General features: G+C 36.8%; 1 protein-coding gene across 1 annotated transcript in view; it reads left to right on the top strand.

Moving 5' to 3' along the window:
• Positions 1-202: 202 nt before the first annotated feature.
• LOC126493976 (MICOS complex subunit Mic27-like) overlaps positions 203-17,577 on the top strand; it is a 34,333-nt gene continuing 16,958 nt past the window's right edge. The window contains exon 1 of the mRNA XM_050131110.1: positions 203-316. Within this exon, the coding sequence (XP_049987067.1) occupies positions 302-316 (15 nt within the window). The 5' untranslated portion in view covers positions 203-301. The remainder of the gene's footprint in view (positions 317-17,577) is intronic.

Raw genomic sequence — 17,577 nt, 5'->3', positions numbered from 1 at the left:
GAAAAACTTCTAATCGGAGTGGGGAGACTATTCTGAGAGGTTCTATCTATGGAGGACTGGAGTGTCAATCAAAAGAAGTCCCTTTCTCCAGAGAAGTGTTACTAGTTAACTTTGGCAGCCTGGCTGACAAAGCAGCTGCTGGAGGGCGGAGAAAGGGCAGGAGCCAGCGGGCTAGTAGCGTAAAGGGGAGGGGCTGTGGTGACGCAAGTCAAACTGAACTCCTTTGTCCCTCTTCGCTCTCCGTCCGATTTAAAAAAAAAAAAAAAAAAAAAAAAAAAAAGGAGCCGAGAGGGTCATAGGTATGGCGGCTTTTAGGGTAAGTGAAAAGAAACTTAGTTTTCCACCCCTTGCTCGCTCTGAGCCCACAACATTCCCATAATTGTAGAAGGGTCGTACATTGTAACTCCTGGAGGGAGCCACTCAGCAAGTGGCGGCCTCGAGACGCGACTGTGAGAATCGGGATCTTTTAAGAGTTGCAGTCACAACACACCTGCCTAGCAGGGTCCTTAATCCCCTGCAGTGAACTGCTACCTGGGTGGGCTTTAGCCCCTTAATCCGCTGTGTGATGAAAAGGCCTGAGCAACTAGCCGCTTCACTGAGAGAAAAATAATCTGGCATTTGTCTTAGTACGTAGGGCGGGGCTCAAGGACCCGAACGTAGAACTTCCTTCAAAAATTATTGGGGAGCAAAACAGGCCGAGATGAGACGTCCCAAGCTCTGTATTGGACGTGGAGTTAGACATAGTGTTTTTACTCCCCGTCGAATAACAAGTTTCTTTGGGGTTTTATGAGAAAAAGTGCTTTTATGTACAAATCGGGGTAGAGGAAGCAAGCCAGCTGCTGACTCTTAGGTTTCAACATTAGTTTACAAGTACTTATGCACTGTAGTCTTTCAGTGTATAATGACCCTGTTAGTCCCGAAGGAGATAAGAGTGTCAGTAATTCAATGAGTATGAAGTTGATTTTCAGTTGGTTTAGTGTTGTTCTTTAGTTCCCACTCTTACTGCGTTTCTGCGGTTTGCGACCTCATACTTTCCCTTGAATTATGGACCACTCTCCTAACTGGACTCCACTCCCTCCATTCTTCTGATGGAATCCATTTTCTCCATGCTGCTATGGTACTTACAGTCCATTATCAGCTCTCAGGGGTCAGGTTACACTTCTAGGTAGCACCACCTCCTAGCCTCTGCTTTTCCAGCTTCCTCTCCTCTTACCCAGGAATCCTCCCCTCTGGACTATCTTACTTTATCTCCCCATCCTCCCTTTATCGGCTCTTTCTGCAATTCCTAAGGTGCCCTTGCCCATTCCCAATTCATTTCTACCAGGCATGTCCAACCAGCCTTTTGATAATACAACAGACTAAGTTTATCCTGGAGAATCACAATCAAATTACAAAAACAAAACAAAATTAGTATGTTTAAATAAGTTTACAATTTTGTGTGAGGTAGGATGTGGTCTGTAGGCACAGGTAGGGCATGCCTGCTTGCTCTCGTTGCTAAGGGAGTGTCCTTGACCAACTGTAATAATGATCCACACAAGATAGTTATTGACAGCCATACTGATAAAAGTTCTAAGTCCTTTTTTGATGGCCAAACCAAGAGTGAGTTGTGACTCTGAAAAGTTTTGTGGTGCCCAAGTTCAGGAATACAGGGCCATTAAAGGCAAAACCCAGAAAGATACATCAAAGTTAGATGAGGGTCAGGAACCTTGAAACATTTATTTCTGGCAGAGTATAGTAGTTATTCAGACATAACTTTCCAGTTATTTTGGTTAATACATCTGGACTTTGGTCAGGGCCATGGAAGTCTCACGTGTTGCCAAGGCAGACATGACCATTGTGAGGAGGGGGTAAAGGGCTGAGAACTGTCTAAGCAAACAGAAAATGGAATCAGAACATGATGGCATTACCTTAGTCATTTCATTCCCCCATTTGGAAGAGTGATTTTTAAATTTTTTAACTTGGATAAAGGGTAACTACTGGTTCCCGATGATTATGAGTCCAACAAAGGCAAGTTTTTTGTCTGATGAACTTAAAAGACAATTTATTATATTAGGCCCTATAGCAAGTCTTATAAAAAGGGTGAGTAAGGGAACATCCAGGACAGTGAAAAGTTGTGAGCCATGGCTTTTAATCAGAGATTTTATGGAATCAGAAGTTATTTCCTTTATGCTTTTGATCTAAGCTATTTTTATAATTTTTTTTTCATGATAATTTTTGATTTGTCAGCGCAAAGGCAGAAAGTCTCTCTTACCATCACACAGTCTTCCCTGGAACATGAAAAGTAAGTGTAAGCCTTGCCCGTTTTGGGAGACTATTTCTGTCAGGGACTCTCTCTGGGCATGGAGTGTAACTGAAGGTGTTTGGTGTCTATCTAGTTGATAAATGATCTGTTGTAGGCTCTTTCTCCCACATTAGAGCTGTAGTGTTCAAGGCAGTAGTTCCTATCACCCCCCATTTCCCCAACATTGGAACGAGGCAAGGGACAGCCTTCTATACTGCCGGCGGGCACATCTTTTCCTTAGTACTCACGGCCAAGGAAAGGACTCATGTGGCTGTGCAGGAGCTGGTAACAGGGTGGGAATCTTAGATGGTCTAGGCGATTTCTCCAAATCGTTATTTAGATTACTTAAGGAGATTGACTGAGGGTTAAAGTGTATTTCAGATTCCCAACACAAGGCCACACACATAGGCCCAGTGTCACTTCTGTTTTTGTTCTTAGGCTAGTTCTCAAAGCACCCCCAACCCAGCTTATTGACTGACCTCTGTAAGGCGTATTATTTCCAACTGCACCTTTTTGTGTGCCATGGCCTCCATGGTCGTCTCATCAGTTGTTTGGAGAGGGAATATTTTGTGGTTTGAATTGCTCTGTAGGGGCTCCTGCGGGTTTTTTTTTTTTTTTTTTTTGAGACAGGGTTTCTTTTTTTCTTTTTTTTTATTTTTATTTATTTTTTATTTATTATGTTTACAACGTTCTGCCTGCATGTGTCCCTGCAGGCCAGAAGTTGGCACCAGATCTTATTACAGATGGTTGTAAGCCACCATGTGGTTGCTGGGAATTGAACTCAAGACCTCTGGTAGAACAATCAGTGCTCTTAACTGCTGAGCCATTTCTCCAGCCCAAGAGACAGGGTTTCTCTGTAGCTTTGTAGCCTATTCTGGAACTCTGTCTGTACACCAGGCTGGCCTTGAACTCACAGAGATTCGCCCACCTCTGCCTCCCTAGTGTTGGGACTAAAAGTGTGTGTCACTATCGCCTTGTTCCTGCAACCTATTGGTTGTGCCCACCAGGGGCAGCAGCAATCAGGTAAAATAACCACAGTGAGGGTCCGCAGCAACCTGGGTTCAACGTCCAGGTCACCAGAGGTCTGGAGTCACTGTGGGTTGCACTAGCCAAAAGAGGTCAGAGCTCTGTGGTTACCTTCCTTCCCACCCAGGCGCAGTGGTCTGGTGACCCACGGCAGTGGTCTGTGGTAAACTGATAAACCTGCTCTGCTAGCCTGTGCTGTGCAGCAGTTAGGTGGTGTTGCAGCAAATGGTGTTATTCCAGTGCTGTGCAGTAAAAGCATAATAGAAGGCTTCTCTAGCCCTGACATTTGGCTAGTTACCGATCCTTTGCTCTTTTTGCTAGGAGAAAGTCCCTCCAATGAAACCCCTTGTCAGCTTTATAGCTGTCAGTCATCCTCGCTCGTACATTGTCAGTCAAACAGGAAGCTAGAAATTTGAATCAGATGTCTCAGCAAAGAATTCCCTGTCAAGCATAAAATAGTTATCATGAAAATCAACACAGTATGTCTCTCACATCCCAAAACATATTCTCATAGTTTTTCACACGCTTTTATTTTTAATTTTAACCCTTTGAAGATGACTATTTGCAATACTAATGAGCAAGGACCAAATTGTACATTTTTTGTTATTATTGTACTTGGGTTGTTTTTGTTATTGCTCTTCAGTTACCATAATTTTCCCCAAGAGTTTTGCAAGAAGATACAGTGCGTGTGTGTGTGTATGTGTATGTGTGTGTGTGTGTGTGTGTGTGTGTGTGTGTGTGTGATTTTTCACTTTTTAGAACAGTATCTGCTTCACATTTTCTAGTATAATAAATAACTGGGACTGAAAGACTTTCTGTTCTTAGTAAATTTAATGACACTTTATTTTTTTAGAGGTGATTCACTTACCCACTATTTCCAGAAGAAAATAAGCATTCTGATAATCCAGGTCCTCTAGTGACTCACTGGTGATTACTCTAAAGCAGGGCACTCTTGTCTAAGACTTTTATGTTGCTGCTAAGAAGTAGCTCTTAGGCTGTATCTCCAAGATGAAGCATGACTACCTCTTTTTTTTCCCTTTCAGTTTCAGCTAGAGAAAAGAGTAGTATATCTGCTAAAGTAGAAGATGAGTTTGGTTTCATTTGTTATTATCACAGACTTTCTTATCCTTGGAAAATTGTCTGGTATGCATAGGGGTGTGTGTAGTCCAGAATTCAGAAGAAGAGAGTAAGATATGCTTTCATGGAAAAGAAAGATTGTCTGAGTCTCTTCTTTATGACCCAAATGAATATATGGTCATTAACCCAGTCTACTGTAGATCTTTCTCACAAAGGTGTAAAAAAAGTTTTTTGGGGGAACCATGCTCTATTGATAGCATTTCCTTTTACTGAAGGACACAAATATACTGTTTGGGGTTGCTTGATAATGTGTTTTAGAAAGGATTTTATCATCATAGGAGTGATTCGGCCAGAAGGTATATTGTGAAGGTCTTGTATTTTGAAATATAAATTCCGATAATTAAAACAGTGTTATGTCTGTTATCTGCCGCTTGCTTGTAAAACTAATCTCTTATCATTTTGTTTCATCTAATAATCATTAATTTATTCTGGAACAGATCTTGATCTCTCAAGTTAATTTCTGTTCTACCCCCTACTTGTTATTTCATAAGTTGTGTATGTATGCCTTTGTGTTTACTTTCCTCTGGTGTGTACACATTAGCTTTGCAGAAAGAGGATATCACCCAGAAAGAACACCACTGGTATAGTTAGTCACTCTCCTTCCTTCTCTGCTGAAAAGACAGATATTGAGAAAGAAAGAAGAACTAGTAAATAGAGATTTAAAAAAAAAGAACTGAAAAATACAATTTGGAACAAATGATAGTGGAAAAATAAAGAGTGGTGAAGGAATTGATTCTAAAGCAGAGCAATGATTACAAGGAAGCGGTGGGTAGGCTGCTTTTCCCTTTAGCTAGGTTGGTGAAATATAACTTCCCATTGTTCTCCACTCCAATCTAGTGATCCAGAGTAGCTTTGTGGTGATATATTTCCCAATGAGTAAATGAAAACATAAAAAAGAGCCAAATTAGAAATAGAAAGCAGATAAAGGAGATTTATTCAATGCAGCCATATTAAGAAGAGGGACAAATATACCCAGTTATTCACCCACGTCACTCTTCAGGGTCCTGAAGTGATGTAAACTTTAAAAAGAGGGCCAAGGATGTGCACACCTAAGCAGTCCCAGTCAAGGTGTGGTCCCGCCTATTGACCCATCACTGGGCTTCAGTCTCATCGTATAAGGTGGTTGGCAAGTTGTTAAAACTGGGTGAAATCTCTTCCCAAGTGACAAGTTTCCCATTTGACTGATGCCTCTTCCTTCTCCAAGAATGAAAACTCATGGGGGAAATTACCATTTCTTTGGGATCTGTTGTTTCAATAGTTTGATAGTCAAATTAAGAGGCATCTCCTTACAGTATCTTCTTATAAACTTGTTCCAACAGTCTCCTTTCACCTTCTTTTGGCCTACACAAAATGCCATCTATTTAAGTAATATTTAAGCAATTATACTACAAGTATATTTTCCCTAGAGAACTCACTCGTGAAAAGATTATTCTAGCTAAAGTATATTGGTCTGAATAGAAAATTCTATCTATGTATTTGATACAGTATAATTAATTTTACCAAGATTTTTTTCATGTCATATGCAAAAAGTTGAATTCTCTCTTTAGTAAGAAATGGCCATGCTCCATTTGCACTAACAAATGATCTTCAAAGTTTTGAAATTTGGCCTAGAAATCTATTATTAAATTACTACCCCTTTTCTTTCAGCACCTTGAACATTTTATCAATTTTAGTGTTTTCTTCTTAGAATGTTTCTTAGAACGTGAAAATTTTTGTGTATATCGAGATAAAATATTGTTTTAGTATTGGAACCTATGAGCATACACAAAATTTTCAGAGTAAATACATTTTGAGGGAAGATATTTTATAATTTTGTTCTGTTTCTCAGAAAGTTAAAAGTTAATAGCATTGAATCAGCCCTCCAATTAGATTACCCTTAAGATTTTCAGTTGTTTTGTCATTTATTTTATTTGCCACTACAAAAACTTAGCAATAGACTTTTAATAACTGTTACATCAAAGAACTTACTAGATTTTGTATTTCTACTACCTTGTTTACAATTGTGGATTCTTCACTACTTGGATATGAAGTCACTGGTTATTGAAAGTCTCAGAGTGATATACTACTACCCAACAGAAATCTATTTTAGGAGAGAAAATAAGTTGCATGTATTCAAAATAATAATATAACATTATATTTGTAAGTTCCAGACTGTTGCTTCACACAAATGAGAGTTATATGAATTTGGAGAGAAGGATTTGAGGGAGCCAGTGGAACTTGAGCTAGTCTTTCAGAGCAGGGCAGAACTAAGAAGATAAAGGGAGTCTATGGACTGAGAGAAGAGTGCGCTTTACATGTTCGAGGCCTGGGAAGATTCATTTAGCTAGAGTCAAAGGGTGTATGGGCAGAGAGGAATAAAGATGGTTGTTGAGGTGGGAGAATGAAGCAGTAATTTAGAAAGATTAATTTAGCAGTCCTCTAGAACTTATTTAATTGTTTTGGAATTTTATAACACATAAAGCCTAAATTGAAAACAACTTGAAACATACCTCCTTGAATGTTTCTATTTAGTGTTCCTTTCCTACATCTCTACGGCCTCCTCTTTCCCTGCATATAATGCACATATGTTTAGATGTGTGTGAAACATGGCCTTTAGGGGGTTCTTAAAATAGAATTGCTGGTTTTGACAGTGTATAGTATTTGTCTGACCTTGATATCCATAAACTGAATTGAGTTATGCCAATCTTGTGCTGTTTCTAAAGAATTCTAATTATATCGACTGTATATGTTTTTATTTTTATTTTTGTATTTGTTGGATTTTTATCTAAGCTAAATTTTCAAGTGCCACTCAGTAATAACTGCACCCCCATTTAGAGTCATAACATGTTCAGAAATTCTAAAATAATTTAGTACTTTCACATATTTTAATTAAAAATTCAGTGTTTAAAATATATTATTATTTTGGTTCTATTATTGAATTATAGAGCCACATGAAGCTGAGCTGTTCTGGTTATCTTATGATTGACCTTTTAAAGTCTAGGCTTTAATTTTTATGCAAATTAATCTCACATGTGCCATGTTATTTTCATCCATTTTACACTAGGGAGTTAAACCCATTCTTCATCACTTGCTCTCTTCCGTTTTTCGGTTCTACTAATTGAACTATGGTATAGCTGTTAAAAATATTTAAACATGAGGTAAACCTGAATGGATAATTGAACTCAGAAAGAGCCTTAGAAATTGCTATCTTGAAAAGTGTTTTGTTGTTGTTTGCTTTTTTTCTTCATGAATGTATATTATTGGCTTTATGGACAGACTGGGTAATTTGCTCAGTGAATGTATGACAGCCTTTTCCCCCAGTCTTTTCAGTCCTTCAAGGACCTTACAGAGTACTGACATTTATTTACTTATCTTGACCCTTTCAAAATATCATGTATACTTTCTGCACTATTAACATACTTTCTGACACAGAGTAAGCATCCAGAATATGTTAATTATCTACCACTTTTCCATCACAGTGTACTATTAGAGCACAGTTTTTTATGGGCATATTCATCTTTACATGTATCACACATTACTACTTGCTGTTAGTGTCTTTTAATATTTAGTTTATCAAGAAAAGACTAGCTCCTATGCACATTTCAAATAAAAGACATTTGAATGTGAAAAACAGAATAGAGAGATGAAAGAATCTAAGCCTTTTCTGAATTATGGAAAACAGAAAAATGATTTATGCAATGTAATCACATTGGGAAGAGTGACAAAGAAATCCAGGGAAAACCTACAAGTCCATCTTAGAAACCCCCAAGTCTATCTTGGGGGCCTGAAGTGAGATTAAAGTTAAAATAGAAGAAAATCAAGGATTTGCACAGCTAAGCAATTCTAGACAAGGTGTGGTCCTGCCTACCATTGATCCATTCTTGTGTGAGATTCAGTCTCATCCTTTAAGGACAAGTTGTTAGAACTGTGTGAAATCCTTTCTAAGACACAAGTTCTCCACTGATTAGGGCCTATGCCTTGCTCTAGCATGAGATTCCTGGGGAAATTCCCATTTCTTTAGTATTCATTGCTTCAGTTGTCTGAAAGTCAGATTGAGAAACCTAAGTGTCTCTTTAAAATAGCTGTATTTTCTGCCATGCCAGTTATAATTTCCCACTTTGTGTTTCAATACTGCAGTCTTGAGGTGGAATATGTTTCCTTGAAACAAATATAATAAACAATTCAATTAGGGACCAATATTAAAACACATTTAGTTAGTGTCAGGTAGCAGTGCATCAGAACCATTTTTTATAATCTTTTGGCTTTTAGTTACTTTAGCTACTTCATTTTGTTCATTCAAAATAGGATGTCATCTTGAAGTGTAGGTTGGCCTCACACTTCAGGTTTTCCTGTTTCAGTTTTCCAAATGCTGGGATTATGGGAAAGTGCTACTGTAACCAGTGTGACTTTATTTCAGTTTCTATCACTTCCCCTTTGTCTCCAAACAATATTCTCTGAAGGCATTACTAATTATCCACCTGGTAGTTTGTTCTCCATTTTTTCTATGAAGTCAGAGAAATATTTGTCCTGGTGTGTCTGAATTGATCTACATTGAACGGGGTGGGTAAGTGACAGATGTTAGTGAATTAGGCCAGTATTCTCTTTTGGCTCAATTGTAAGTACCTGAAGTATAGTAGAAGTGGCTCTGCTTTCTGGCATACCTGAAGTTCTTTCTGCTCATCATGTGGGTAATGTCCTAGCCTTTCAAAACTGTTCAGGGTCATTTGTCAGTAACTGTACTTTTATAGAAGGTTGACAGTTTAGCTATAAGACTTTAAAGAAGCATAACCATCAAGATTAAAACTATTTTGAAAATTAATTGTACATATTTATAAATATCCAGTACCTGTTCATCTTTATAAGGTTTACATAGTTTGAGGTACCTATACATGTAAAATATCAAGAAACAGCATAATTATACAGAATTACTATTTGAAAACTATTTCTATAACAAAGTATAAAATCTTTGTCTTAGTAGAACTAGTCTCTAGCACTGACACGCAAACAAAATCTCTTACAAATTTGGGGAACAGTGATAGTTATTACAAATAGATCATATACAAGTATTTTTGATGTACATTAGCAAAATACTTATTAGAGTATATATATATATATTATATAGAGAGACAGTGTTATATATAATATGTGTTAAATATATAAATTTTTAATAAATATATAAGAATATTATGCATATATACAAATGCGCGCACACACAATATCTCTAGGTTTTAATTAGCAAGATTTTCCAGAATGGCTGTTTTTAATGCCTGTTTAACTATGTAAAGTAAATGGAAGTTTCTGTCCTGCCTGGTCCTCTCGCCATTTAGTCCCAAAGAAACACACAGAGGCTTATATTAATTATAAACTGTTTGACCTATTAGCTCAGGCTTATTATTAACTAGCTCTTACAACTTAAATTAACCCATAATTCTTGTCTATGTTTAGCCACATGACTTGGTACCTTTTCTCAGTGAGGCATTTTCATCTTGCTTCCTCTGCATCTGGCTGGTGACTGCAGCTCCTTTCCTCGTCCCAGAATTTGCCTCATCTAGTTGCCCTGCCTATACTTCATGCCTGGCTGCTGACCAATCAATGTTTTATTAAACCAGTGCAAGTGACAAATCCTTGCAGTGTACAAAAGCATTATCCCTCAGCAATGTAAGACAGTAAGAGGTGAGCATGATACTATACACATAATGAAATCATTGTATCTAGAGAGTGAGAAGGTCTCTGAAATCCCATCATTATTTGTTTTAAGGAGGTGCCAGTTGGTTTTAGGAATTAGCAACTAAAGAGACCAAAAACAAAAAAAAAAAATTAGCAAGGTTGAATTCAGCATGACAAGACACCATCATTTATATTGGTTGTTTCTTTAAAGAACACAGATAGGTGAACCTATGTAGATGAGAGGAATATTTTTTGGCATTTGGAACATCCCATTTACCTATCAATCAAATCATTTATCCATGTTTATTAAATATATACATCATGCTTATTGTTGCATGTGCCCGTGGCCAAGACAAATATCATAAGCTTTATTGGTTATTGGAGAGAGAGAGAAAAGTTTTTTTTTTTTTAAGTTGAAAAATGCAGGGTGTTTTGAGGACACATTTTAGTACTAAGTTATCCAGTCTAGGACTCAGGGGAGTCTTTCAGAATGAGAGAAAGGTTTGGGAAGATTTTTTTTTTTGTTGTTATTTCTCCATAACACACAATCTCTGAGTTGTCTCTCATTCTTATCCAGGATAGTGTATGACCCATGTCCCAGAATATACTGTACATTTTCTGGCATGCTGTGCCCATTGCTCAGACTTGCTCTGGATGGCTACAACTTGTTACTGTCTCTCCATCCACACTGTGCTGAGCAATAATACTTGTTGGTTGTTTTGCATGTATGACTCTTACATGCTTTTAAGCTTATAAATGTATAATATAAAGATTTGATGCACAGCTATATATGTTTCTAGTCACAGAGACATGAGGCACCAATTGTGGTAGAGTCAATTTAAATTACTTACAAAGTTGTCATTTAAAAGACTTCAACACAAAATAGATTCTGAAATAACTTTTGACTTTGTTAAGACACTTTTCTAAGTAGGCATAAGTCTGAAACACAAACATCAGAAAAAATAAGTTCATCACAAAGAGTAAGATAATCTGTTTAACAACTTTTTTGTTTTAGAGATAAGAATTAGTTCTCATTTTACATTGCTACCTTTGCATTAGAACATGAGCAATTTTGAAGTAGGTGAATCTTACTAGTTCTCAAACTGGATTTTTATAATTGGGGTGAGATACCAATTTTTATTTTGTACTTTTTAGCCTTGACATAAATCTGTATTAAAGACAGACTAGATTTTAAAAATAAATACAGAAATATCTAACATTATCAAGTTTTAAATTGTCAGAAATTAAAAAAAATGTGTGTGTGCAACTTTTGTGTGTGTGTGTGTGTGTGGGGTGTCCATGGAGAGTAGAAGAAGGTATCCAATTCTGTGAAGCTAGAAGTATAGGCCAGTTTGAGCTGCCTAAAGTGGGTGCTAGGAACTGAACTCTGGTCTCTGAAAGAGCAGGACTCTAAACCACTGAGCCATGCCTGCAGACCAGACTTACATTTGTTAAAGGAGCAGTGGGCTTTTTTGTCAGACCTGCTCCCGCACGGCTAGCTTTACACCCGAAATAGCAACACACAAATTGTATTCATTTAAACACTGCCTGGCCCATTAGCTCTAGCCTCTTTAACTCTCACATCATGATTAACCCATTTCTAATAATCTGCGTAGCACCACGAAGTGATGGCTTACCAGGAAGATTCTAACCACTATCAGTCTTGGATAGGAGAAGCATGGAGTCTGCCTGACTCTGCTTTCTTTCTCCCAGCATTCTGTTCTGTCTACTCCACCCACCTAAGGGCTGGCCTATCAGGCCAAGCAGTTTTCTTTATTAATTAACCAATGAAAGCAACAGATAGATAGAAGTCCCTCCTGCATCACTCCTCATGATTTTAGGACTTCACTAAAGGTTTTAGATAGCTGATATCTTCTGAATATTTTACTTTCACATATGTGTCCTATGTCTCTATTTGCTACTATTGTTTTTTAATGCTTAGGTTAAATGTGATTTGTGGAGAAGATGTTTTCCAAAGTGTCTGAACAGTAAAATGAATCTTCTTTAAATTGCACTGCTTGATTTTTTTTTAAATTAAACAAATGTATTACTAAAGTCATATATGAGTAAAGGAAAATATTTATTTCTGAAGAATATGATTTTCTCCTTTCTTATTTCAGATATTTGGGATTTTACTTGATTATATGTCCTCATAACATTATTAGGCTGGAAATACAAAATTGATATTCACATGTTTTATAAAATATTTTTTTTAAAATTTAAGGTAATAGTGAATAATTACCATTAAACACTATGCTTATGTACCTGGTACAAACCCAGAGATAAATTGGCTATAAAGTCTCTTAGATTTATTTGCTTCAATGTAAGATGAAAATGGTGAGGTTCAAAGTAGCATGAGGAACCACATCTAATTAAAGGGTTATGGGAACCTTCATTGTGAGTCCTTATCTAGCAGTTCTTGGGTCTGTGAATTAATTCATCTGGTTAAAGAACTTGTAGAACAAGTCTGCTGACCTGGGTTCCATCCCAGATCCCACATAGGTAGGAGAGAACAGACTTCAAATTTGTCCCCTGACCACAGTGTGTGCACTGTGGTGCCTGAACTACCCCCTTGCCCCACCCCCAAGTTAAAATAAAAACGGTGATCTGTTTTCAAAAATGACATTTTCTGGGGCAGTGATCCACAATTTAGTCAGAATTTTGAAGGAATGCTAAAGGAGACACAAAGCTAGGAAAATAATGGATGGCATGTTTCCTCAGAGACAGTGCTGGGGAAGAGGAGACAATTGTTTTCTGTGTTTATGTCACAAGAATAGCGTCTGTGTTTTGTTTAAGACTGAGAAAAATGTAAATCAAATATATGCATGTTTTTACGACCACCATTCACTGAATTATAGAGTTAGGCCATCTTTCAGGAAAACCCATCCCATATGAGGGTAACATTTCTCATTTTTAATATTTCCCTTTATCCTTCTTGAAAGAATGACACCATTGTATTTCTCCACAGTGACCATGACTAACTTTCAAGGCAACATATATATGCCCTGAATGGATAGATACAGAATTAAAAATGATATGATAATAGTTTAATCTCTTCTTTTTGAAAGAATCACAAGTTATTAAATGTTGCAACTCCAAAGTAACACTGTTTAATAAAACTTTCTTCAATAACAGAGACTAAGTCTGTGCTACCCCGTAGATTAGCACCAGAGACACATCTATCTACTGAGGCCTTGAAATGTGACTTAGTGGTATAGAAGACCTAACTTTTAAATTAATTTTAATTGATCATAGCATAAATAGCACCTGTGATGACAGCCCTAAGTATCTGCCCTAAACACTTCTTTTTATAAATAAGACATGACTAACTGGTTTTTCTTATTTGCTTAAGAACAGATCTGGGACTGAGCATAGTCGTGCTGTGAGTAGATGCTATTTCTATATCTGAAGTTTTCAGAACTTTTAAGTTGCTGATCAAATAATGATGATTATTTCTACTGCATCTATCATGTTTAGTAATACCTTTTCTTACCATACCCATTCTACTATCCCTGTCAACAGAGAAAATAGACGGTCTAGCAAGATGGCTTTGTGTTTAAGGTACTTGCCCTCCATACTTGCAGATCTGAGTTTGAACCCCAGGGCTTACATGGCAGAAGGAAAGAACAAACTTCCTCAAGTTATACTCTGACCTTCACATTTGTGAATGGCAGGTATCCATCCCAGAACACACACAAAATAAGTATGGGTAATTGAAAAAGAAAGAAGAAAGTAGAACTTCAGAATGAAGTATTCAAATTAATTTGGGGGCACTAGTTCTTAATTATGTGTATTTAATATTAGCATTCTTTATTTCATGTGTATGGGTATTTTGCTTCTGTGTATTTATCTACACCACTTGTGTGTATGATGCCCACAGAGGCCAGAAGAGAACATGCAACTGGAGCTAGAGATGGCAGTAAGCTACCATATCTGTGCTGGGAATTGAACTCTGGTTCTCTGGAAGAACAGCCAATGTTCTTGACCACTGAGCCATCACTCCAGCCCTTAATTTAATTTTTAAAATTAATATACAAAGTATTAAATATTATAATGTCTTTGGAAATAGTGTGTTCTAGTTGATTCTCTTTTCCCTCATATCTCTATCCCCTTTCCTTTTCTGCTATTCCCTTGTATTCTCTCTCTCTCTCTCTCTCTCTCTCTCTCTCTGAGTCTTCTTTCTGCTTCCCCCTCTCATATCTCCGTCCCCTTTCCTTCCCTTGAATTCTCCTCTCTCTGAGTCTTCTTTGCTTACTCCTCTCCCTGCTGCTAGGGCACTTCTTCTAATAGTAACCTTTATTTCTAAATTATTAGAATTTCCCTGTAGTTTCCATATTCACAATGTTTGATGTGAGTAAAACTTTATGATATAATCAGTGCAACATCACTAAATATAAAGCAATTACTTCTGGTGACTTTCCTTTTCTGAGGAAAAAGGTGACAATAGCTTATTTGTTACAAAATCATATTCTTACAAATTATCACTGTCATTTACCATCATACATTGTCATAATTAGAAGAAACTCTGGATGATTTGTAGTTCAACTTCCTTTCAAAAGTGGGGAAGCTGAAGCATAGTGTACACAAAATGTCACATAGTGAACTAGTTGCTGAGCTGAGGCTAGAACCCAATTTTTCTATTCCACAGCCCCATGTTCCTTCAGTGATACCATTTTTACCTTTGCCTTTTAGATGTTCACAAGTGAACTAGCCCCAGGGCACTGGAAAACCCAAAATTCTATTATGCTGCTAATGGCTGGCCTGTATTTTGATGACTAATCTCAACTTGTCACAGCTCATTAGGTACTGGAAATAGACACACTCAGTTCCTGAGCCAAATTTTTAAAAGCATTTTATACCTGCAATATTGCAAGCACAATTGAATTTTGCAAATCTCAATTTGAAAGGCCAGCTAGCTGTTTGCATGTGGTACTTGTTGCATAGCTATATTCCAGGGTGCCAAGCAGCTGCTGAGGCATGTTACCACAGGTGTCTAATATATGATTTCTCTTTCTTTGAGCAAGTAGAAAATTATATTGATCAAAAGGCTAAATATTGTGGTTGTAATTCTGTGAGAACAGATTATATAATGTAGGCCAGCTTCAGTTTTATCCAGCAGTGAAGCTATTCTAACCTGCCCACAGCATTTGCTGCTGCTATTAGATCTGACATTTTAAAATGTCGTGGTGGATTTCATGAGCAATTTTTTTTAGGATTGAATGATCCCTTGATTTTAGCTGAAAGGCTGAGAAGCAATCAAAAGTAAGTGATAAACAATTAATTCACAAATTTTTTGGGCCCACATCTTTTCTATTGAATCTCCATATCTATCTAGTTAAAGCTGTCATCACTGGCAGAGAAAATAAGTATATATTCTACCTCTGACCTTAAAGAGTTAATAGTCTACTTGGGGAGTAAATGGTCATGCCAGTGACAGATGAAATAAAAAGCTCAGGATAAGAGTTGGGGAGAAAGAAGACTACCTGTATAGATTGGAGATAGATTACAGAGAACATGAAAGGTAAAAAATGGTTTTAAGCAGTGTGTTAGGAAAGAGGAAGCCAATTTATTTTCTTGATGCAGGATGGTGATCTGATTGACAATAAAATTATCTTGACTTGACAGAGGCAATTACACTTGGCTGGAGTTAAGATGAGACTATAGAGTCGTGGCCATGGGCTAGGAGAGCTTAAAGATGACAGCCATGATGATGATAGTGGTAGTAACAGCTAATATATACTGAACCTTTTGTCTGTGTTAATACCTTTGTGATAGGTGACATTAGACATATGGACATTGACACATGAATTCACTTTCTCAGAGCCACATCGTGAATAAAAAGTAGAACCTTAATTTACATTCAAATTTGATTCTGAAATCTGCTGTCTTTTTACTACTTTACCAAATGATGAGAAGGGCTTGGCTAGGTTGGTGGTTCCTATAATCATTTGTGTCCTGAAGTCGTTTGTGCATAGCTATATTATTAATACTCATTGGCATAAACTGTTGAATTACATATTGTCTCTCCTGTTAGTAAACTGAGACTTGTAACCTGAGTAGAATTTCATTACAGTGTCTGTGTGACAATGTTTGCCTCTTCCTCATCCTTCTGCTTTTCCTGCTCCCTCCTCCACTTCCTTGGATGTTGATTAGCTTTGTCCAAGCATGAGTTACAGTGCTGTTGGCCATGAGGTCAGCGTTAATGAATCAATAAAATATATTAAACAAAATGTCTTAAATTAGAAATGAATGTGAAACGAGGTTATATATTGATGAAAATTAAACCAGTGAATCACGGGAAGCTAACCCTGGGTTTTCCCCAGGAACTGTGGTTCCCAGCTACTTTATAGAGCAGAGCAGTCACAAATAACAAGAATCAATTATTTTCATTATGAAAATGCTGGTAAGGGATGAGTTGTACTGGGATGAGAAAGTTATGTGCTGTTTATCTTTGCTATTTATAATCTTTATGTTACAGAGCGCACTTCCTAAGGCCTGCTCTCCTTTGGGAGGAACCAATTTTAATTCTCATTGGTTTTTAAAAAATCATTTATAATTTGCCCTTGACAAATTGTTACTTTTGCGGTTAGAAATAGTTTTAGCTCAAGTTCTTTCATTCTTGTTAAATCCAGAGCACTTCTTCCTAATTTTAATGCTACTTGATTAATTGACAGCCTTACCTTATAATTTTATAGTATTCTTAAATTCCTCTGGTACTTAAAAATAATTTTGTTTGTTTTTATTTGTTTTTAAATCAGGAATTGACAATGTTTTTGTAGTATTTCTGTTAAGGGTCAGATAATACTTTTGGCTCTGTGGAATATGTGAAGTCTGTAGTCACATTTAGAAACCTTAAAGTATGCTTTACAATCATTATTTTAGCTCAGAACTCAGTCCAGAATTGGCCCAACATTGTAGTTTGCCAACCCTTGTTTATCTGTTTCAGCATGCGGTGCCATCAACCACTCCTTTTTATGGATGGAGTAACATCTATTTCATTGTTTTAACTCGTACTTAAAAAGGATAAAGTATGCTAATTTGTTTTTGTATTAGATCTTAATTACCAATCAATTCATGTGAATTTATTTTAAAGTCTAGATGATATTACTGTATTGCATGAAGTAATGTAACTACTCTAAGATTGTCCATATGTTATAATACTTCAAAGGTGTTTTTTTTTTTATCTAGGGATTACTATCTTGGGAAAAAATAGTTTTTAAATACTATAAGACTTGACCTATTTCACATAATCATCTTAGGGTTTTAGTATCAAAATTCCTTAAGTTCATAGGTAAGCATGCTTTATGGCATCAGTTCTAATAATTTTGAATTTTTGTACTGTAATCATTAATGATCTGGTTAATCATGAATACATTGTGTATCTAGGAACAACAGCAGAATTATCAAGACACATGTATCTGAAAGTTCTTGTGAAGCCAGATCTGATTTAGAACTTGCCTTCCTGCCTTGGCTTCCCTAGTGCTGGG

Source organism: Alexandromys fortis, unplaced genomic scaffold (genome assembly GCF_014885135.2).
Source record: "Alexandromys fortis isolate MF-2015 unplaced genomic scaffold, M_Fortis_MF-2015_v1.1 scaffold_355, whole genome shotgun sequence".
NCBI classification, from domain to species: domain Eukaryota; kingdom Metazoa; phylum Chordata; class Mammalia; order Rodentia; family Cricetidae; genus Alexandromys; species Alexandromys fortis.
This window is presented reverse-complemented; position numbering and strand designations above follow the sequence as displayed.